The 23,455-nt window shown below is 35.8% G+C and overlaps 1 protein-coding gene across 2 annotated transcripts in view; it reads left to right on the top strand.

Annotated features, from left to right (window-relative positions):
* LOC105487663 (SLAIN motif family member 2) overlaps window positions 1–23,455 on the top strand; it is a 77,555-nt gene that overhangs the window by 29,152 nt on the left and 24,948 nt on the right. The window contains exons 3-7 of one of the 2 annotated variants that reach the window (XM_011751172.2): window positions 6,341–6,505; window positions 8,210–8,368; window positions 11,143–11,502; window positions 12,206–12,343; window positions 23,377–23,454. In XM_011751172.2, coding sequence (XP_011749474.2) covers window positions 6,341–6,505; window positions 8,210–8,368; window positions 11,143–11,502; window positions 12,206–12,343; window positions 23,377–23,454 — 900 coding nt within the window. The remainder of the gene's footprint in view (window positions 1–6,340; window positions 6,506–8,209; window positions 8,369–11,142; window positions 11,503–12,205; window positions 12,344–23,376; window position 23,455) is intronic. The other variant, XM_011751173.3, reaches the window with a different exon arrangement.

The following is a 23,455-nucleotide window of genomic DNA, read 5'->3' as shown; positions in this document are numbered from 1 at the left end:
AATAAGCCGTTTTGTTTTTGTTTTTGTTTGTTTTTTTTTTTTGATATGGAGTTTCGCTCTGTTGCCCAGGCTGGAGTGCAGTAGTGCGATCTTGGTTCATCACAGCCTCAGCCTCCTGAGTAGCTGGGACTAAGGTGCCCACCACCACTCCTGGCTAATTTTTGTATTTTTTGTAGAGATGAGATTTTGCCGTGTTAGCCAGGCTGGTCTCCAACTCCCGACCTCAGGTGATCTACCCGCCTCGGCCTCCCAGTCTGCTGGGATTACAGGTGTGAGCCACCGTGCCTGGCCAAAGAAGCACTTTTGAAAAAACAATAGCCTTTATGTGATTTTTTTAAAATGTTTAGTATGACTGTCAGCTTGCTTGTTTGAATTGTACCCTGGAGCTTGATTTAAGTTATATTCATAAGAGATTATTTGAAATAATGTAGACAAGCTAGTAGACCATTTTAAATAACTTAACATTTTCTGACCAAATTCTGGCATTAATGTACTACTTAATGCCACAGAACATTAAGTATGGAAATTTTCTGACTATGTATTGAGAATATTCCTACAGAAGGAGCATGACTGAAAGAAAAAAGAGTATTTCTAGAGGGCTAGGTGCGGTGGCTCACACCCGTAATGCCAGCACTTTGGGAGGATCACTTGAGCCCAGGAGTTCAGAACCAGCCTAGGCAACATAGTGAGACCCCACCTCTACAAAAAATAAAGAAAAAAAAATAGCCAGGCGTGGTGTGCACCTGTGGTCCCAGCTACTTGGGAGACTGGGGCAGGAGGATCCCTTGAGTCCAGGAAGTTCTTGCAGTGAGCCGTGTTTGCACCACTGCACTACAGCTTGGGTGACAGAGCAAGACCCTGTTGCCAAAAAAAAAAAAAAAATTTTTTTTATATATCCTAGAAACTGTTTTCAATACCCCAACTTAGAAATAATATAATTTACAATTTAATTAGGAATTTTCATCATTCAACAGTATGTATTGAGAATCTGCTATAATAGGCATTGTTCTCAACACTGAAATTATGGCAGTGAATATAATAGACCAAAAATGACTTACTTCTTGGAGCTTATATTCTTATAAGAGGAGTCAGACAGTAAACAAATAAATAAAGCTCTGGCAAACTTTTTCTGCAAAAAGCCGGATAATAAACAATTTTAGTCTTTGTTGCCTGTAAGATCTCTGTTGCAGTTACTCAGCTTTGCTCTTGTAGCATGCAAGCAGCCATAGACTATACATAAATGAGTGAGCATGGCTGTGTTCCAGTAAAACTACTTACAGAAACAGGTGGTGGACTAGATTTGGCCTGAAGGCTATTTTACCAACCCCTGGTTTAAAACGTCCTAAGGAGTACGAATTATTAGCAATTGGTGACTAGCAATTTGGACTTGAGGGATAAAAGCAAAGCTGCTGCACCTCAGAAATAGCAATTTTGAGTGAGTGGCTTTTTGCTTTATTGTAAGGAGGATATTAGGAGTGTGTAAGAGAGGCAGTTACTCTTGAACCATAACTAGATGTAATTAAGTACTGCATCTGTTTAACATGGTTTAAATTTTATAGCTGTATTCATAGAACAATAGCTATAGCTATAAATACAATGTCTATTTGAAATATATATGTTTAAAATTTTTTAAGGAAAAGAATTTGGCTTTTACGAGTTTGAACTTCGTAGTTTAAGTCCCCCATTTCCCAAGGAGATTTTTTTTTTTTTTTTTTTTTTAATGCACTGTTTTGGTAAGGCAGAACTTCCTAGGAACTTAAGTACTATATTGCAGCAGAACAGTTTCTACTCCTTCACACTCAGGTTCTCTGCAGTGCACTATCACTCGTTCCTAAAATTTTCTTCACTTGTTTCTTTTGATAGTGTATTGTCTTTTTAACCCTCATTTACCCTCCCTGCTCTTTTCTTTTCAGTCTTCATTGAAGGTTCTTCCTTTTCCGCCCATCTTTTAAAAATTGTCATAAAATTATATAATACAAAATTATCCATTTTCACCCTTTAAAATGTACAGTTCTGTGGCATTAAGTACATTCACGTTACTGTGCAACTGTCACTATCATATCCAGATGAACAGAACTTTTAATCATCCTATACTAAACTTTTTCATCATCCCATACTGAAATTCTTTACCCAGGTTAACCAATAACTTCCCATTCCCTTTGCTTCCTCTCTGCCTGTCTTTTAAGTTTAGGTTGCCCCGGGTCTCTCTTTTGCCTCATGTATATCCCTGTTTTGGTGTTTGCATCTGTTTATATCATGTCTAGTATCACCTCTATTGAATCACATTCATTCGTCATATATTCAAATAATTTTTAATGCAAACCTGTTAAGTATCAGGCTTTGGGGAAAGGGTGGAGGTGGGGTGCTTTATAAAGAAAAATTAACATTGTACTGGCACTTACTAGAGTTTTATCATCTAGTAGGGGAAACATACTACAAATAATCTTTTTAGTGATATATATATAAAATAAAGGAATAAAGGTATAGTGCTTTGAGAAATAGGAATTTTCCCTTAGGAAATGATGTTTGACCTGAAACCTTAAGATTCAGAACAATTTAAGTGTGCTAAGAAAGAGATGGGGCCGGGCGCGGTGGCTTACACATGTAATCCCAGCACTTTGGGAAGCCAGGGTGGGCGGATCACCTGAGGTTGGGAGTTCGAGACCAGCCTGACCAACATGGAGAAACCCTGTCTCTACTAAAAATACAAAATTAACCAGGTGTGGTGGTGCATGCCTGTAATTCCAGCTACTCGGGAGGCTGAGGCAGGAGAATCGCTTGAACCCAGGAGGTGGAGGTTGTGGTGAGCCAAGATTGCGCCATTGCACTCCAGCCTGGGCAACAAGAGTAAAATTCCATCTCAAAAAAAAGGAGATGGAGTAGAGCATTCCAGATAAAAAGAAAGGCATGTGCAAAGGTTCCATATGGGATGAAGCATGACATACATGAGGAAGTCGCTGGAGAAGAGTAAGGAAGGGAGAGATGTGAGATAAGGCCAGAAAGATACATAGGAGTCAGACTCTGTAAAGCCTTATAAGCCATGTTAAAGATTGTGGACATTATTCTTTTTCTTTTTTTGGAGATAGAGTCTTGTTCTGTTGCCCAGGCTGGAGTGCAGTGGTGCAATCTTGGCTCACCGCAACCTCTGCCTCCTGGGTTCAAGCGATTCTCCTGCCTCAGCCTCCTGAGTAGCTGGGATTACAGGTGCCTACCACCACACCCAGCTAATTTTTTTTTTTTTTTTTTTTGTATTTTTAGTAGTGACGAGGTTTCATGATGTTGGCCAGGCTGGTTGCGAACTCCTGAGCTCAAGTGATCCACCTGCCTTGGCCGCCCAAAGTGCTAGGATTACAGGTATGAGCCACTGCACTGGGCACCCAGCCAATTGTGGACTTTAAGAGCACTAGAAAAATATTGAAGGGTTTTCTACAAGGGTGTAGTGTATGTGGACAGGAAGGATGTCATCAATTTTATTTTGGAAAGGTTATTCTAGTATGGAAAGTAGGTTGGAGAGGGGCAAGAGTGAATGTAGGGTGCTTTTGAGGAGGGTTGATAATGATAGACCGTGTGTGCTGAATAGAAAGCGTAGTAGTAAAGGTGAAAGGATATAGTCATAAAAAGAGAATGAACCAAATATGAGGAAATGGTGGACAAGAATATCAGTAGTGATTTCTAAGTTGCCAGCTTCTGCGACAAGGTGAATATTGGGATCATTCTGGAAGAGAGACCTTTGGAAGAGAATTAGATGTTAATGCAAAGACCATGAATTGATCTGATATGTTGACTTAGATACATTTGCCATACCCAAGGGGAGAGACATTAAATGGGTGATGTGTATAGGTCTGAAACTCAGAGGAAAACTTAAGATTAGAAATATAAATAATGAGGAGTGTTTAGTATATAGATAATAATTGATGTTGTATGATTGAGATTCCTTAGGAGAAAGAATATGGCATAGAATGAGAAGATAAAAGGCTCAGAACTTTGAATGCTAGTGATTAATAACTAAGTAAAAGAGAATAAACTCCAGAGGAGATGGAGGAGGAGGAAAAAGATAGAATTTAGCAACTGTATTTCTGTACAGGTTGATAGTTCCAAAATCATGCCACATACTTCATACTAAATATATATAAAATATTGTTTTGTCTTGCATCTTGTCTCATGGTGAATATGTACAAAACTACATGGTCCAAATTACTGCACTGTCTTAACAGAAAACATATGTTCCTCCTCCCCAAAACCACTATTCTACCAGTAGGCAAACCAGACATTTCATTTCGCTGATTTCTTTTCTTTAGCAATCCTTTCCAGTTTTTAGTATCTATCCTTTTGTTCTTTTTTTTCCTTTTTTCTACTCACCGTATACCACCGTTAGTTCAGTCTAACTGAACTCACCGTGTATCACCGTTAGTTCAGTCTAACTTATTTAACATCAAGATTTCCGTCATTTTTTCTCCTTACACTGATCGGATCATATCACGCTTGATAAAATCACTGCTACTAAATAGGTTTAGTAGCCTACTAAATAGGTTTAGAAACCTACTACATAGGTTTCAGACTTCTGAGGGTCTGGGTAAAACACATACTTACCATACTTTCAGCATCAAATCAAGTTACTGCTCATGGTCTCAAGACTGCTTCAGTGCGTCTCCTTCCAAAAAGCCTTACCCAGTTTCTCTCAGTTGTAATGAATTATCGTAACTCTTCCTTTCCATTGCCCTTTGGACCTTTATGATAGTACTCATTTCATTTTGCCTTGCAATTTTTGTTGTCTCTGCCTATGCTACTTGGCTGCAAGCCTCTTAAGAGAGAGCACCATATCATATTTCTTGTATATATTCTACAAAGTGCTCTTGCCAGTACTCATAAATATTGAATAAGCTGTGGATATTAAAATATGAAGGAAGGGGCTGGGCACGGTGACTCACGCCTGTAATCCTAGCACTTTGGGAGGCCAAGGCAGGCGGATCACCTGAGCTCAGAATTTTGAGACCAGCCTGGATGGCAAAACCTTGTCTCTACTAAAAATACAAAAAATTATCCAGGCGTGGTGGCACATGCCTGTAATCCCAGCTCTTTGGGAGGCTGAGGCACAAGAATCGCTTAAGCCTAAGAGGCAGAAGTTATAGTGAGCTGAAATCACGCCACTGCGCTCCAGCCTGGGTGACAGCAAAACTTTGTCTCAAAAAAAAAAAAAAAGATTGAAGGAAGAAATAGTATTTTTAGTGTTAATTTTTTAAGTATGTGCATTTGATATCTTAGTCCTACTGTTCTATTTATTTAATTGTATATGCATAGCACAGTTTTTTTTTTTCTTTTTTTGACAGAAGTAGTCAGGTTGGCTTTTTTTTTTTTTAAAGGATTTCCCATGTCTTGACCTTAAACTGGCTTCATAATAGTCGGCATTGCTTTAAAAAAAAAAAATCCAAACTTTGCAAAGGCTATTTAAACAACTTATTTCTTAGCTTTTTAAAAAAGTCATAGGTTGAGTGCAGTGTCTCACCCCTGTAATCCCAGCACTTCGAGAGGCCAAGATGGGAGGATCACTTGAGGCCAGGAGTTTGAGACCAGTCTGGGCAACATGGTAAGATCACATCTCTCCAAAATATATATATATATTTTTTCAAGACGAGTCTCACTCTGTAGCCCAGGCTGTAGTGCCGTGGCACGATGTCTGCTCACTGTAACCTCTGCCTGCTCACTGCAACCTCTGCCTCCCGAGTTCACGTGATTTTCCTGCCTCAGCCTCCCAAGTAGCACGCAACACCATGCCTGGCTAATTTTTGTATTTATTTTTTTTTAGTAGAGACAGGGTTTCACCATTTTGGCCAGGCTGGTCTCAAACTCCTGACCTCGAGTAATCCAACCACCTCAGCCTCCCAAAGTGCTGGGATTACAGACGTGAGCCACCATGCCTGGCCCAAAGAATATTTTTTAAAATGAAAAGTAATACGTTTGTTACAGAAAAATGAGAAAACATAAGTATGCTTTTATATTCCATTTATTTTTAAAGGTCACTCAGGATTGATACAGCAAGTATCAAAGAGTAAACTTTCCAACATGGTAGAAGTGAATTAAGCGGCCAATAATCTGTTTAGGAGTTACTTTTCCTGCATTATTTTTGTTGTTTGGTGTGGCTCCGGTTTTATTTGCATACACAATTTAAGATAATAGAAACAATTTGTTGGGATTATTATATTTTTCTCCCACTACCATAAGAATATTTTTCATTTAAATTGAGATAGATAATGATTTAATTTTCTAATAGGAAAACTTTAGAAATGAAATGTTAACTTTTTCTCAGTTATTAAATTTGATTTTCCCCTTCTCATTAATGCAGCTCTCAAGAGGCAGAATTTATATAATAATCCTTTCAACTCTATGAGTTATACAAGTCCTTACAGTCCAAATGCCAGTAGCCCATACAGCAGTGGCTTCAATTCTCCATCCTCAACACCCGTGCGACCTCCTATAGTCAAACAGCTTATACTTCCTGGAAATTCAGGTAAGGAGAAAATGCTATGGAGCTATTAAGGACTGTTTTTTTAGCTTACTGCACTGTATCAGAAAATAACATTCATCTGTAGTTCGAGTTCATTTTACTTATGAAACTTTTAACTGGCTAAAGAAAATATCATTGAGGAGCAACTTAGCACCAGGTACTATATCAGGCACACATAAGCCAGTGTGTAAAATACATAAAATTTTTTTTAGCATGTACCTAAAAGTTTTTAAGTCTGGCTTAATTAAATGGGTTACAAACATGATTCTTTTAATCAATAGATCCTTATTGAACAGCCTACCTGGGTTGTAAAAACTCCAGAGTTAAAACCTCTTTATAGGAATTTTAATAAATTTTGATACTGCAGCTAAATAATAGTATGAGGTTAGGGGTGAATGTACCAAAAGAGTGAGAGGGGCAGTAAATGATGTGGGAAGGCCAGATTTCTATAAACCAGGGAAAGAATGTTCTGCGCTGGTTCTTTGTGTGAGACTGTTACTGTGTAGCCTACTCTTCACGAATTCACCCATTCATTTACTCTTATTGTCGCTGAAGCTGTTGTTATAGCTGATTATTATAACTTCCTTAAAAATTAAGGTTAACCACCTCAAATTTTGACCTCTGCACTCCCTAGTCTAATGATCCTGCTCTTTGCTTAGTATATAGGTTGTTACTTGCTACTTACTTCACCTACGATGATACCATGTTAAAAAATTTAAGCTGCAATATTTGTTTAAAATAGGTAATTTCGTTCAGGCATTATTTGAGCCTGACCTTGTAGTACTTTTAATATCATGTGCACTCTGCTCTTCTTTCATTGATAGTATAAAGATTAATTATTTTGTACTCTTCTTGCTCTCCTTACATGCTTTTCATGTTGGAGCTGTTATGGTGAAGAATAATGGAAAACAAGTGTTTCAGATAAATCTGTAATAGAAATATTAGTGGCAATGTTGGGATTTTATTATTTAGTAAAAGTTGGTGATCTGATGAAAATATTTCATTAGAAACAAGTTAGACTTTTTTTAGATGTGTGTATTCTTTATCTCTCTGGTCTGTTTTCTGTCTTGGTTTAGAATGATAAGTACTTTTTAAAAATCTAGTCTTTTTTTTTTTTCATCACATCTTTCGTGCTTCACTACTAAACTTCAGAGAAATCCTTAGATCCCCATTACTAATTTGGTAAAGAAGTTTTGTAAAACATGGCATAATGTAGGAGAAACAAGCCTCATGGTCTTTGTTCCTAAAATCTCTAAGGAATCTAATTTTATTCAAATTATAGTTTTCTCATTTAGAAAAATGAGGGAAAAGATGATGGTGTTTGTTAATGACTGTGAATTCGAGTGAAGAAAACACTACATCATAAACTCATCTATTTATAGAGCAGTTTCATTGGCTATCTTGTGCAAGTTGAAATCCTTAACATATAGTTATTGAACACCAATTACTTTGTGTTGAAAGCTGAATTGTTACATAAGAGAATAGATAAGTTATACTTAGATGAAAATATGTTTATGCCATAGCATATAAAGGAGTCTCAGTAGCCCTCATTTTTCTTAATGAAGTCAATTTCTAATTTCAGGGAATTTTTTAAGCAGAAAAGGCAGAACAAGAATGAATTAAAAGATATAATATCAAGTTAGTTACAGTAGGCATTTATTCAATCGTTGCTTTACCAAAGTTTGAATTTTTTTTCTTTTTTTTAAGGTAACTTGAAAAGCTCAGACAGAAATCCTCCACTCAGTCCTCAGTCCTCTATAGATAGTGAGTTAAGTGCTTCAGAATTAGATGAAGATTCAATTGGATCCAATTATAAGCTAAATGATGTAACCGATGTACAGATTCTAGCCCGGATGCAGGAAGAAAGTAAGTATTCTAATTTTTAAGAGTTGAGGTTTTTTACTATTGCATAATTTTGTTGTATATTGAATATGTCTTAAAGTGTTGTGAGGATACTAATGTAGTGAAAGTAGAAATGTTGCAGTAGACATTTCAGAGGCTTAGTCGACATATGTACATGTTTATTCATCAACTTGTTTTCAGAGTCCATTTTTTCATAGAGCAGTTATGCTGTGTGAGGGACAAAGAATAGTATTTATGCTGCTCTGCTTCTATGACTGGTTTTCATACCCTGCATGTTACTCTGCACTGGCACTTACTCTTGTAATTGTTATCTGTTACCCTTTGTGTTTTTAGTGTAAACCAGCGTTTCTCAATTTTTTTCTTTTTAGTTGCTCCCCTAAGGAGCCTTGTTAAAAACTGTTTTTCCTTTTCACCCACAGTCCCCATGAAATCTTAATACCACAAGATATACTAAGTACTATGAGGGCAATATACGATTATGACATCTAGGAATTTTTTCCCACCCCAAGAACCAATTTTTGCCCTCTTGGGAGTAAATATCTCCTCACTTGAGAATACATGGTGTAAATTATAAAAAAGACCGTTAGGAGAACATTGGACTTGTGACATTAAATTAAATGAAGCATGCGATGGTGCTTTGCAGAGTGAACCATGAAAACTTTTTAGGCCACAGATACCTTTGAGAATCCTATAAAAATTATAACTCCTTTTATCACCATAATGTACATATGCACAAAATTTTTAATACTTTTTGAAGGGTTCATGGCTGCTTGCCCTGGTACTCATCTGAAGGTAGTTATTCTTGCCAATGCATTTCATTAGAAGATGCCATCTGCATAACTATGAAGTAAGAAATCTCTCTGAAGTAATTTCTTTAACCTTTACGGTGAAAAGAATCCTTGAAATACATATTTTGACAAGTCTTGACAGTTGGCTGAGGGTAATGGAGCATTGCTACGGTTTAGTTCAAAAACGTTCTGTTGTCTGTATATATAATAGGTTCTCTTTAAATATGTGGTAAGCTTTATCAAGCTGTAGCATTTATTAAGAAACTAAAGTGTTTCTTATTCTGCTGATTCACTTCCCATTTCCATACAGCTACCCCTAGGAAGATAGAAGGACTTAGTGCTTGCTTTATTTAGCCCTACAACCAAATAGCAGAGTACTCTTTTCTTCTGTAATTTTAATTAACTCCTCACTGAGACTGTGGTATTGTCAGCTGTTTAGGGGCTGGTTATTGTTGTGAATGTGAAAAAATAAAGAATGCTGCCTAATAGAGTAAGTTCTCTCATTTATTTGAACCCTGGCTTTTTAGATCCTAGTATTTTGTTAGAAGCTCAACCAGCTCTTTGCTTTGGTTTTGTATTGTGTTTTGGTAACAATAGAAGTTTTAGTCTCTAATAATTTTTTCTAAACCATCCACATGCATGAATATTTATTTTCCTGGTGGATACAAATAGTAATAAAAATATATGTGATAGTTCTTGAAAACTACAGCTTTTTTTTTTTTTTTTTTTTTTCTTAGAGATGATTTTCCTTTTTACAGCATTGTTTTTTGTAATGATTAGAAATGTAGAACTACAGATTTGGGCAGTTGCCTGGTCAAGGTCCTTCGATTTTAGATGACAAATGCAAGATCCTATAGTGATTGATTATAATTTCCTTAGGATCCCCTTGTTAGGAGAGCCTACATCGGGAAGTGGGTTTTTCTTTGCTAACAGTACTGTTTTCATTGGTCTGTTGTCTTTTGTTAGGTGACTTTAGTGCCATGTTGTCTATAACTAGACACTAAGTAACTTGTTGGTTACTATTTTGGTTCCCAAACTGACTGAAGGGCTGAGTGGACTCTAGGAATTTGTAGTTTTGAAGATACTTTAGGGTGATTCTCATCCACTAGTTTGATGAACCATGTTGATAGCACTTTCTGTGTGTGAATACATGACTTAAGGATTTGAATACCACTTTATAACAGATCTTTCTGACTGGAGTGCTAATAGCAGGATGTGCTCAGAATATTACCTAAATTCTATACGTTTGCATTGGAGTTTGTTTCTTCATTGACTATGTTACGTATCAACTTTTTTTCTGTTGTTCTAGAAGCATCTGTACTATTTGAAGGGCTCCCAAGGTTGCTTGGGTGTTTTCGAAGGTATCAAGCTATATAGGAGAATTCTTTGAAAATTGTTACTTGAAGACTTAGAATTTAAGCTTGAAAACAAGCTTAAAACAATAAAAATGGAAGTCTCTTGGGTAGTGAAGCAATCAAGATTTCGTTTGTGCCCAAGTACTGAATTCCTATAAGTGGGCTAGAAGTTTCTTTGGTACTTTATCATCTTCATGAGTAAGATTATTTCAGTAATTAAGTATCCAAGTAGTTTTATTTACTCACATACATATTCTTTTTCCACTGGTTGGATGGTAATTGTTTCCCCTCGATATTCCTTTAATATTAGTCTCAAATTTGGATTACTATCTTTAGGGGTAGAAATATTTTTAAATTAATGATTCTACCATGTGAGACAGATTTTAGCTTTAAGAAGAAATCTGGAAATTGGGCAGTGGTTTAGGGGATTTCATTCAATTTAAAAATAACCTTCAGATGTGATTTATTTCTCCTTATATGGGCATATAAGCCTATATAAGTCTAAAAGCAGAAAGGAAATTTTCTTGTACACTTTACACCCTCTTTGAATTTCTTAGTGATAACCTTTTACTTTAAATTTTAAAAATATTTAAATGTTTAAAAATATAATTTAAATAACATTCATTGTTGCCAGGTCTCCGGCAAGAATATGCAGCCACCACGTCTCGGCGCAGTTCTGGTTCATCTTGCAATTCTACAAGACGGGGTACTTTTAGTGATCAGGAACTTGATGCACAAAGTTTAGATGATGAAGATGACAATATGCATCATGCAGTATACCCTGCTGTTAACAGGTTTTCACCATCACCACGCAATTCACCTCGACCATCACCCAAGCAGTCACCCAGAAATTCACCTCGTTCACGATCTCCTGCTCGGGGAATAGAATATAGTAGAGTGTCCCCACAGCCTATGATTAGCCGCTTACAGCAACCTCGCCTTTCACTTCAAGGCCATCCCACAGATTTACAGACAAGCAATGTTAAAAATGAAGGTAAAACAGCATATTTTACTGATAATTAGACAGTTTCTGCTAGCCTGTGCAACATAGCAAGACCCCATCTCTAGGAAAAACTTTTCAAAAGTAGCTGGGCATGGTGGTGCACATCTGTAGTCCTAGTGACTTGGAGGCTGAGGCTGGAGGATTGGTTGAGCCCAGGAGTTCAAAGCTACAGTGAGCGATGATCACACCATTACACTCCAGTCTGGGCAACAGAGTGAGACCCTGTTTTCAAAAAAAAAAAAAAGTTTCTAGATTAAAAAAAAAAAAAAGTCTCCTTTATATTACACTATGAAAGTAATACAATTTTTGCCAAGTTTTTGTATTCCAGATAAGTAAATCAAGAGTTTAGTCAGGTTTACTATTTTATTAATAGTGAATCATTACAAAAATAAAAGGGAAAGTGAATATCATTCTACTTGGTTGTTTTTGCTTCATTGTTTTATGAAGTTTACCTGTATTTAGATTTTGATTTAAATATATAATTTGTGGTTATCTTTAAGGGTTCTTATATTCTACCCACTTACGGATCCTAGATTGAGTTGTTTGTTTTTTTAATAAGACAAGTCCTTCCTGTTTTCTCATATAAAATAAACAGAATGTTTGATAAACAATTTGATTTTTGAATGCTAGTTAATATTTTAATTTTCTCCATCTGAAAGAATATGATTTTTTTTAAATTAAAATTCTGTTGCAGAAAAACTAAGACGCAGTCTTCCAAACCTGTCTCGAACATCTAATACACAAGTTGACTCAGTGAAAAGCAGCAGAAGTGACTCAAATTTTCAAGTGCCAAATGGAGGAATACCTCGCATGCAACCTCAGGCTTCAGCCAGTAAGTATTCTTCTTATGCTTTCGTGTATCAATTAAAGAGAAATGAAAATTTTAGATACTTGTTTTGTGCTGAAAAACTGTTTTAAGCCATAGCTGTAGTAAAATTTAGTGTTTATTAATTGCTGGATGATAATCAAAGTTATATTAGTTTTAAATTTTCTATGTAGGATACTGGATTCTGCCAGTACATCTGTCTATACAAAACTCTGGTCTCTCCAGAATTTTTAAAATAAGCAAAGTGTAACTATTAAAGTAGGTATAGCTTTTGCTTATAGATATTAGAATTAGAAATAATAACCAGTATAGCGTCCAAAAATGTATGTCCCTTAGTATGTAAATTTTCTTTAATAACCTCCACTTTAAAAATGTCTAGAAGTTTATTTGGGTATTACATAATTTTAGAGTCATACTCAAAATATTATCAATTCATTGTTCAAACCTGCAGTATATTAAATCTATTATCAAAGTTGGATTGTTGAAGTTCTTTTCTTACCAAAACAAAAGTATACCAGGAGAACTCTTGGATGATCTCATTTTATTTCTGCATCTGTTGAGGTAAAATTTCTGGTTTTGATTCAATTTTCTGTGTCTGTTAAGGCTATTTTAATGAAGAAATACAATATTGAATCAATATGTATGCCAAATTAATTTATAATCCTAATCCTACTTATAACATAGATTAAAATTTGAGATAAATTGCCAGAAACCATCACTTTTTAAGAATTGATCAGGACTTATCTATTTAAATTATCTTTCAGAAAACAAATTCTTAGAACTAAAACTAAACTCTTACAGTAGGTGAATTTTAGAACTATAGTAGAAACAACACATGTAGATTATAATCTTTAATAAGTTTTGGTCATTGGATGGATACTAACCCATGAATGTGACAGTATTTTTATTCAGCTATTATTTGTAATAAATACTTGAGTTTTTATTTTGTGGCAAGTAGTACGTTAAATGAATACAGGCATTTCTACTATAGCACAAAATATACATTCCTTGAAAACCTCACATTCTGCAGTATTACACAATACAAATGATGGGATGATGAGGAGTGGAGGGAATAGTCCTGGAATAGACCACTGAAAACCCAAGCAACTTTCTTAGAAAACATTAATAAAAACGGTAACTATACTAGCACAGTTAAATTCATGTTAAATCTTTATTAAATACTCCAGGAGATATAGAACTTCATTTTTAAAGAAAGATTTGAAGGTAATGTGATGGAAAGGAAAGGTTGAGACTGTTGAATTAAGGAAACATGTACAACATAGACAAAGATCAGAGAGAATCATACAGTAAGAACATATAGGACAAAATAGCCAAACTGAGCCAAGAAGTAGTGATGGGGGAGTAAATGGGCATTGTGTACATTAATGTACAAGTTGATTTTAAAGGAATGGAACACTTTCAATAAATTACTTTTTAACTAGGATAGATTTGAGCATGTAGTCAAAACAGTTTTAAATAAATGATTACAGTTATTTTTATGATTTTATAAATGCTCAGTATTCATCCCATGTGTTTCACAGCTCACATCAGTCCCGTATATGAGCTGTGAGACACAAAGGATGCATATTCACTTGGGTCCTTGTAGGGACACAAGGGATGCTTATTCACTCAGGTCCTTATAGGTACACAATAGATGCATATTCTCCTAGATCCTTGTGGCATATTACTATCAGTGGTTGAAGTGAAAGCTGTGTTATGTTCTTTCATTTTCTCAAGGCTATGAAGAAGTGATACAAACAAGAGTTGACTGTTCGCTTATAACTTGTTAATTAAACAATTAAAAATGTGAAGGTATTTAACCCTTTTTTCATTTTCATCTTTTTTTTTCCTTTTTTCTTTTTTTTTTATTGAGACAGAGTCTCACTCTGTCACCAGGCTGGAGTGCAGTGGCACCGTCATGGCCCACTGCGGCCTCACCTTCCTGGGCTCAAGTGATCCTACCTCAGCCTCCTGAGTAGCTGGGACCACAGGCGTGCGCCACCATGCCCAGCTAATTTAATTTCTTTGCACTTTTCCTTCGCCCTGTTGTGTTTAGCTGACTTCATATACTTCATGTTAAGCTGTTGTTACTTGGTGGCTGAAAAATCAACAGTCTAGCAGGAGTTTGAGACCAGCCTGACCTGGAGGCTGGTCTCTAAAAAATCGTTTTTTTAAATTAGCTAGGCATGGTGGTCACATGCCTATAGTCCCAGCTACTTAAGAGGCCGAGGTGGTAGGATTGCGTGAGCCCGGGAGTTTGAAGCTGTTGTGAGCCATGATCATGCTACTGCACTCTAGTCTATTGAAAAAATAAACAACAAAACAAGCTAGGAAAAAAACTATATTTGAATCAAAATGACTTCTGTGATATATTGACAAATTTTCCTTGTTTACCAGGTGCATATGATATTACTTATATAACAGAAATTTTTATTATACTGTATTTAGATGCATAATCTTATTTAATCATTAGAACAATTCTGTGAAGGAGGTATGATTATTACCATGTTTTACTGATTAGAAATTGAAGTTTTGAATGGCCAAATAAACTGCCTCTGATTATACAGCTTATAAGTGGCAAGTTAGAATTTAAACCCATGTTGATTCACCTTGAGCATTGGCTCTCACTAGGTGAGAGTCTAGATTCACCTAGTGAGATTTGTCACATCTGTAGTTTAGACCATGATATAAAAATTATCCAGAAATATAATTTCCATTTTTCCTGAGATTTAAAATTCTAACATTTAAAGCACTGTAGAAAATTGTTACCCAGAGATTTGTAAACCACATGTATTCAGCTAGATATATGCTAAACCTGTTTTTGTAGCAAATTACATTTTAAGCTTAGTACTCCAAGTCTTATATGATATTGTGAACTCTGTAATTGAGAGTGCGATTATAATACTCACTGTGGTACTAATAAATAGCATAGAAAACAGGAATTCACAAAACACTTGAAATGAAAGGAAGGATAGAATTTGAGCTTTATCTTCGAAATGGTGAGTGATACAGATTAACTTAATTTGACACTTGAGAATATCCTGTTTCTGGCTTCTTTTTTCCCCTGACACATTTGGCTGATGCAAAAAAACACCCACAATGTTAATGTAACAGGAAAGAAAAATAGTAAATAATTAAGAAGGTTAAATAATAAAACTTAAGTACATTATAAGCCATGCTTTTACAGCATATGAACAGATGATCCAAAACAATGTTTGTACTTGGCTTTCAAAGATGCCTTCATGTTTAGTTTGAATTGTTACATTGTGAATTTCTCAAAACTTTACATGATACATGTCCAAACAGCAACCGGATACTTTCTTTCTGTTTTTTGAGACGGAGTCACTCAGTCGCCCAGGCTGGAGTGCAATGGCGCGATCTCGGCTCACTGCAAGCTCCGCCTCCCAGGTTCACGCCATTCTCCTGCCTCAGCCTCCCAAGTAGCTGGGACTACAGGTGCCCGCCGCCACGCCCGGCTAATTTTTTGCATTTTTAGTAGAGACGGGGTTTCACCGTGTTAGCCAGGATGATCTCGATCTCCTGACCTCGTGATCCGTCCGCCTTGGCCTCCCAAAGTGCTGGGATTACAATCGTGAGCCACCGCACCCGGCCCGGATACTTTCTAAAACTAGCTATATTTATATCCTCTTTACCTCATCCCCTCATACGTGCTCTGTATTTGAACTATTCTAGCATGTCAAAGCTTTATGGAAATGAAAAATAATTTTTTACAAAAACAGAAGGAAAAAGAAAAGGTTGGGAAGCTAAGATAAAAATGTGTTTAGAAGTAATGCATTGTCTGTGTCTTAAACTTCACAGTGATTGCTTGCCTTCTCTAATGGTGGAATTACCATTGTGTAATTATAACCACCTGCTGATAACCTATCGTTTTTTTCTGTAGGTGAATTACTTTTCCTTTTTTCCTCAGAAGTTGATAATTAAGAAATATATATAGGGAAAACACAATGGGATTCCAATCATTGATTTACTTTTAAGTGGAAAATATGTATGCAGTTTTGTAATGGTGTATTTCAATACTTGAATATATAGGCAGAAGAGAAAGTAAGGTACCATGTTTTTTTTTTTTTTTTCAATTGTATGTAGTTGTTTATTTCTATATTTTTGGCTGTAGTAAAGCTTATAATTAAAATGTCACATATTTATTTTGATATAGAATTATACTGTTCTCAAAAACGTATTTGGAAAGTTGTAAATTCAAAATATTAGCAAGTTTAAAACTTAGTATAGTTTACTTTAAAATATTTAAGACTTTGTTGTAGTGTAACATGAAGCAAAAAAAGTGTTATCGATTTATCTTGAAATTTCCTATATATTTGATACATGAAATATATATGTAAGCATTCTTTTAATTAGTATATATAGTTTTCATAATAGTCTTTATTTTGATATATAATTTGTACAATTATAATAAGCTTTATATACTTTGTACATGAATTGGTATTTTGTATTTTTTGTGTAAACTTCAGTTGTTAGTGTAACAGATGTTGCATTTTGTTTTAAGTATTTATTTTTTCAGCTCTTAAGTGGTAAAGCTTTGGTTCTTACTTGCTGGTCTGCATGAACCTAACTTTGCAAGGTTGCTGTTACTTCCACCTAAGGGATCACTTCTTTTGCCTTGTTACTATGCCAATCACTACTTTTATATGCTTATTTGCTGTGGCTGCATTATTGTGGATGCTGGCATTCAAATATGAGATTTATGAGAGTTCTAATGTATTTCCATTTTTATAACTATTACCAATTTTTGACTTTTATATCTGGAAAATACAACTTAAAAAGTTTAAGAAAACCAGAGCATTGCAGAGTTCATGGATACATGTCAGTTTCTTAGTTTTGTCAATTAAAGGAAGGAATGTTTGTGAGAGTCAGTTTTTCAAAAGGCTAATGCCTTGCTTTCTAAGATTGTTAGAGCACAGGTTTAGCAGAAAGTTTAGTTTCCAGAAAGTCATAGGAATAATTGGTTGAGAAATAAGGGAAGGGAGAAAAACCCAACACAATCTACTGATTTGAAAAATAATAACCAAATTTTATTTTTTTGTATATGTTTAAGTGTATTATTTCATTTAAACCTCACAAATCATTTATTTTTATAGAAAGGGAGCAGAGATCCATATAAATTATATGAATTGTACAAGGCCATATAACTAGGGAAGTGGTGAAAGCAAGGCCAGATTTCTCCCTTTTCCCAGGGCCTCCCTGAGTCTCCTATTTTCCTCTTCCTCATTGTTTGGATGAGATCATGCTTACCTAATTACAAATGAGTACATCTTGGAAAACATTCTTGAATGACTATCAGACCATGATTTGAGATTAACTAAGTATTTTGTGAATTATCGTAGAAGAGTAAAATAATTCAATGTAATATTATCCATCTGCTTACATTTAACCAAACAGAAGAATATTTTTGCATGGAATACAGAGTTATACCCCAGAGAAAATACATATAGGATCAACATTCTACTTTGGACCTCTTACTGAAGAAAGACGGACGAGTGTCCAGAGCAGTTGTCAGCTTATGCATAGCCATCCTGTTATGAGACCCATGAGGAAGGAATTCCCATCCAGATTTCACTTACTACCAAAACACTAGTAGATTACACTTGAATTATACATAATTTTGAAACACAAATTGAAACAAATAAGTCATGATTAATATGTGTAATGTGCTAATCTAAGAATGAATGAAACATTTATAAAACATCTATTTAAGTAGTGCAATGATGTTGGCTCAGTTATCTAATCACAAGGACACTTTATAAAAGTAGTTTTTCAGGCCTTTCTCCCTGGAAATTTTGATTGAATGCACTTGGGATAGGGACCCAGATTCTATATTTTAGAAGCATCTCAGCTGATTCTGGGGGCATGTTCAAGTTTGAGAACCAGTGGGTTAGACCCTGACCATGGTGGACCTTGAATGCTTAGTATAGAGTTCTGGATTTTATCCAGTGGTCAGTCACTTATGTGTTCCTTAATTATTCAGTCGATATTATTGGGTATACGTTATATTTCCAGGGCTGGGAATATAAATGTTAATAAAACAGCCTATGCCTTCCAATAGCAGGGAGTGTTAGGCAGGAACCTCTATGGGAACAGAGGAGAGGCATTAAATTCAGCAGTGTGATGGGATTTTCAGGAAAGATATTAAAAGATATTTCAGCCAGCCCAGGAGGAGCTTATATGAGTTGCCCAACAAAGAAAGGAGGTATAGGTTTTCCCAACATTGGAATCAGTAATGAAAAGTCTTGAGAATGGCAGCCTGAACATAGTGATTTTGTATAACTAAAGTGTAGGGTGTATGATGGGTAAGGGAGTGGGTACAGCATCCCATGAGGGATGATAGCTGTAGAGAGAAGACAGGCTGTAGCAGTATTAAAATATCATAGGATTTGAATTTCATCCTCTAAGTGGGAGGAGCTATAGTAGGTTTTTAATCAAAGTGGTTTCTTAGAAAGTTCACTCTGATATCAATGTGGAGAATAGATTCAGTGAGGTGAGACTAGAAACCACTTAGGCTATTATTGCATAATCTAGGCAAGAAATTAAGATCTGAAGACACAGCAGTAAGGGAGTGAGGGTGATGAGATCTGGATGAGGTTTTTTTTTTTTTTTTTTGAGACTCTGTCTCTCAGTCTGGAACGCCGCGGTATGATCTCAGCTCACTGCAACCTCCGCCTCCTGGGTTCCAGCAATTCCCCTGCCTCAGCCTCCCTCTCAGTAGGTGGGATTACAGGTGCACACCACCACACCCGGCTAATTTTTTGTATTTTTAGTAGAGACGGGGTTTCACCATGTTGGCTAGGCTGGTCTCGAACTCCTCATCTTAAGTGGTCCTCCCACCTCGGCCTCCCAAATGACTCTAAATCAAAACTTGTAAGCAATAAAAGATTTAAACAAAAATGAGGATATGGGACAATGGGATATTTTACCTAGTAATAATTAATCTTCACTCACAGAGGCTATGCTTGCTTAGTATTTGGCACCTAGAGAAGCTAATTTTTAACATCCTCCTGTATATGAAAAATCATTTTCAGTTACCATGAAATGAAATGAATTATAGTACTAATGGCCAGGAAAAAATGCAGACAGTGAAAATATTCTTCTATTGAAATTGTATTTTATAACTGTCAGTAAAAAATAAATAATAAAATCACCATTATAATACCAAAAAGACAGTTGGTTAATAATTTGAAGTTACGTTGATCTTTTTTTAAGAAGGAAAAATGTTTTTATATATTGATCTGTCATAGTGGTGAATAGTATAGCTTTCGTTTTTGAAAACTTAATAACTTCTTCAGAATTGATCTTTCAATATTGAATCTGTCTCTACTCTTGATGGAAGAACACTATCTTTAAATTTTAATTTTGAAAGTTTTTTTCATGAAGCAACTGCTACACAGAGAAAATCTTCAACATAAGGATAAGTTCAGCAGAGAATCTTAAAATTCCATTCTCCAGTAAATTCCAGAAATTGCCATACTTTCCATGCCTTTGGTTTTGAGGGATCAGGTCTAATGATTTTTCAATGTCTTGGCAGTTAAAATATTTTAAACACAAGCTCAAAATCCCATATAATGACAGAATTGAGGCAACCCCAAATCCTTTCATTTTCTTTAAAAATCACTGTACCATTGTTTATTTCTAATGTGCTTAAATATAATAATATATTGTACCACAGGGTTGGAGGCACACACTTCGCTGAAGTGAGCTTGAATAATTTCAGATTGCTACCAACTTTCTCTTGAAAGGAACATGTATAGCCAAATCTACCTGTATCAGGGGAGACTATAAGTAGAAGACTGTAATTGGGAGCTTTCCTAATTAACTCTTACATGAAGTATTTATTAAAGTATAAGTCATAAAATGTGCTTATTTAAAGCTTACATATATGTTATTAAAACTCAACAGTTGTTTATAGCTTAGACCAACTTTTTTTTCAGGGAGGAGTGCTTTTATAACTGATGTTTGTTATTACTGGGACATGATGATAATAGAAAGCAGACCAACTTGGTTTTATTTTTGTTTCTAAATTGCCTACAGGCAATACAGCCACTTATTGCCTGCTCTTGGGGAGGTGAGCAGCACTTTCAACACCCTTCCCTTGATGTACATGAATAGAGTGAAAAGGATTAAATATAGGGAGACCACAAAAACACCGATTGGAATCAAGAAATAGGGTGTGATGAAGGCCTGAATTTGCTTATTTAGGAGACAACAGGAATATAAAGGAAGCGATAGATTTAAGAAATGACCAGAGATTAATAAATGGAATTTAAAATAAGAAAAATTTGAGCTAGAATGACTTGGACAATGGTGTTTTAACAGAAAAGAGATTTTTTTAAGGAGCTGGTTTGTGGAGGAAGACATTATAATGGTGGCATGAAACAGTAATTGTTTTGCACTAGCATCTTTGCTTCTCACAGTAGGGTATTGCTGAAGTGGAATTATGTAAATATTAAAATAACCAAGGAAAGTTTTAAACCATAAATATTTTCAAACAGCTAACACACTGAACTCTATTATTAGAAAGATTCAAAGTTTCACTTAAACTACTACACTTTGTCATTTAAAAATGATTTTGTCTTAGAAAACTGATCAAATTAAGATAATTTAGAATAACATTGGATTTTTGTTATTTGAGTAATGTTACATGACTGTGGTATTTTAGGAAAATGATTCATTTCATTCTTTCTGTATCAAGTGAATTTAGAGTTTACTGCCTGGTTCTGTGTGTAATCTGATTCTTCAGATTCCCAGTTCAGTTTTTGCTTGTCTGTAGATAACCATTGTTAATTACAATCATACATGAAACTTGAGGGATAAATAGAGGTAGGGTCCATTGGAGTCACCGTAGCTATTAATTCAAATAGGATCTTTCCAGACAAGTTCATTATAGACATTATTTAATATTGAATCCTTAATAAACTTTTTTAATGGTTAATAGTGTGGACTGTGGTGTGAACTGTCGTGTATGTTCAATTGGTTACATTTTGCCCTCATTTATGCCACCCGACAACTGGCCTACGTTCTGTTCTTCAAACATACAAGGCATGGTCCTATCTCAGTATCTTTTTCCCTCTATCTGGAATGCTTTCCCCCACATATCTATGTAGCTTACTTCCTATCTTTTTTCAGATTGCTATGCAAATGTCATCTTAGGGAAATCTTTCCTGATCACTCTATTTGTAATTGCAACTTAAATCGCCTACTTCCTGTCCCTCTTTTCTACTTAGTTTTCTCCTTAGCAGCTATCACTATCTGGCAGGCCATATATTTTACTGCCTCATTGTCTATCTCCCTTTTCCTAGAATATTAGTTTCATGAGAGTAGGAACTGTATCCATCTAGTTGCCTACTGAATACATTATACCTAAAACAGTACCTGGAATAAAGCAGATACTAAACTATTTGAATGAATGAAAAACAGGAACAAGTGAGTGGATGAATAAAAATATAAATGGTTGAAAACATGTATGAATATATATGTAGATGAAAAATACTCTGATAGTAACCTGTATTTTTGTGCAATAGAAGTAAGATAACTCATTGGCTGCGCGCAGTGGCTCATGTAATTCTAGCACTTCGGGATGCCAAGGCGGGCGGATCACTTGAGGTCAAGAGTTCCAGACCAGCCTGGCCAATATGGTGAAACCCTGTCTCTACTAAAAATACAAACATTAATACAAAAATTATGGCAGAACCTTCATCGACCATGCTGAATGGAGTGCAGTGGTGCAATCACAGCTCACTGCAGCCTCAACCTCCTGGGCTCAAGCACTCCTCCCACCTCAGCCTCCCGAATAGCTGGGACCACAGGCACGCCACCATGCCTGGCTTATTTATGTGTGTGTGTGTCTGTGGGTGTGTGTGTGTAGACAGAGTCTCCCTATGCTGCCCAGGCTGGGCTCAAGCGAATCTTCCTGCCTTGGCCTCCCGAAGGCCTCTAAGTGCTGGGATTATAGGCATGAGCCACCTCACCTGGCCAAGAAATCTTACTTCTTTCTGATAATGTGTCAAGTATCCCTTTATCAGCCCAATAACGTTTATGCAATCTGCCTAGATTTAGAGTGACGAGAGCTCTCTTTTTTTGCACATAAACACTAAAGGTATATGAAATCTGACTTTCAGTAGAGTAACTAAAATATTTTAGAACCACTTAAATACACTGGTAGGTGTGAGACTCATCAGTCTGTTAGAGCCATAGTAACTGTATATTGGGGAAATTGGAACCACTTTATCTTGGATGCCCCTGAGCTGCTGCTTACCTGCTAATTTTGAGTTTCAGTGCAGTTAATAGATAGGAGTTTGGAAGAAAGCTTAGCTTTCCTCATGGAAAACTTTAAAAGGTAGATGGTCTGACTCCTCCAAACCCCTCAACCCACACCAACATTACATACAGTGCTCCCCACCTGCATACATATGTGCACAGCTTAGATATGGTGCTTAGATATCCAAAGTCTGAGGTAAAAAATTAGTTGTATTAGTTGTACTCTATAAGATGGTATTGAACATATTAATGCTACTAGATTGTGACTCCCCAAGGACCTGCTGGGTTCTGAGTTTTCTTCTCCTTTTTGAGTATGCAGATTATGGTTTCACATTAGGGTAATTCATCTAACAATAATTGCTTTGCCAAAATCTGCTTTTTTTGCGTTAAACAAGTGCTGCACTTTATACTGTGTGCTTGTGTTCATCACTTTTATCTTTGTATTCTTTGTATCCCTAGCATGTTTGTGGTGGTTTGTTTTCTCTTTGATATTTTGACCAATTGACGTATTGGAGATTTTCTCATCTATAAGAAACTCTTTTAAAGTTTATGTTCTTTCCCCTTTTCTTTCCAACTTAATGCACTAAGCATCACTTTAAAATTCTTTTGCTTCTAGGATTCTAACATATTTGCACCTTATGGCTTCTGTTCTTTGATAAATTTTCAAGTTTGTATTAAAACATTCAAGTTTATAGACGCTATAGCCTTTATCTTGTACTTCCAGGCAAATATTACAGTTCCTTATTTTTCAACAGCTTCGCAAAGGCTGAAAAATTTGCCTCGCACTTCCCTCAAAGCCAAACAGTTGCTTCAAACTTCATCTACAAAAAGAGG

This window comes from Macaca nemestrina, chromosome 3, assembly GCF_043159975.1.
Source record: "Macaca nemestrina isolate mMacNem1 chromosome 3, mMacNem.hap1, whole genome shotgun sequence".
Lineage (NCBI taxonomy): Eukaryota > Metazoa > Chordata > Mammalia > Primates > Cercopithecidae > Macaca > Macaca nemestrina.
Note: the sequence above shows the minus strand (reverse complement) of the source record. Positions and strands in the feature narration are given on the sequence as shown.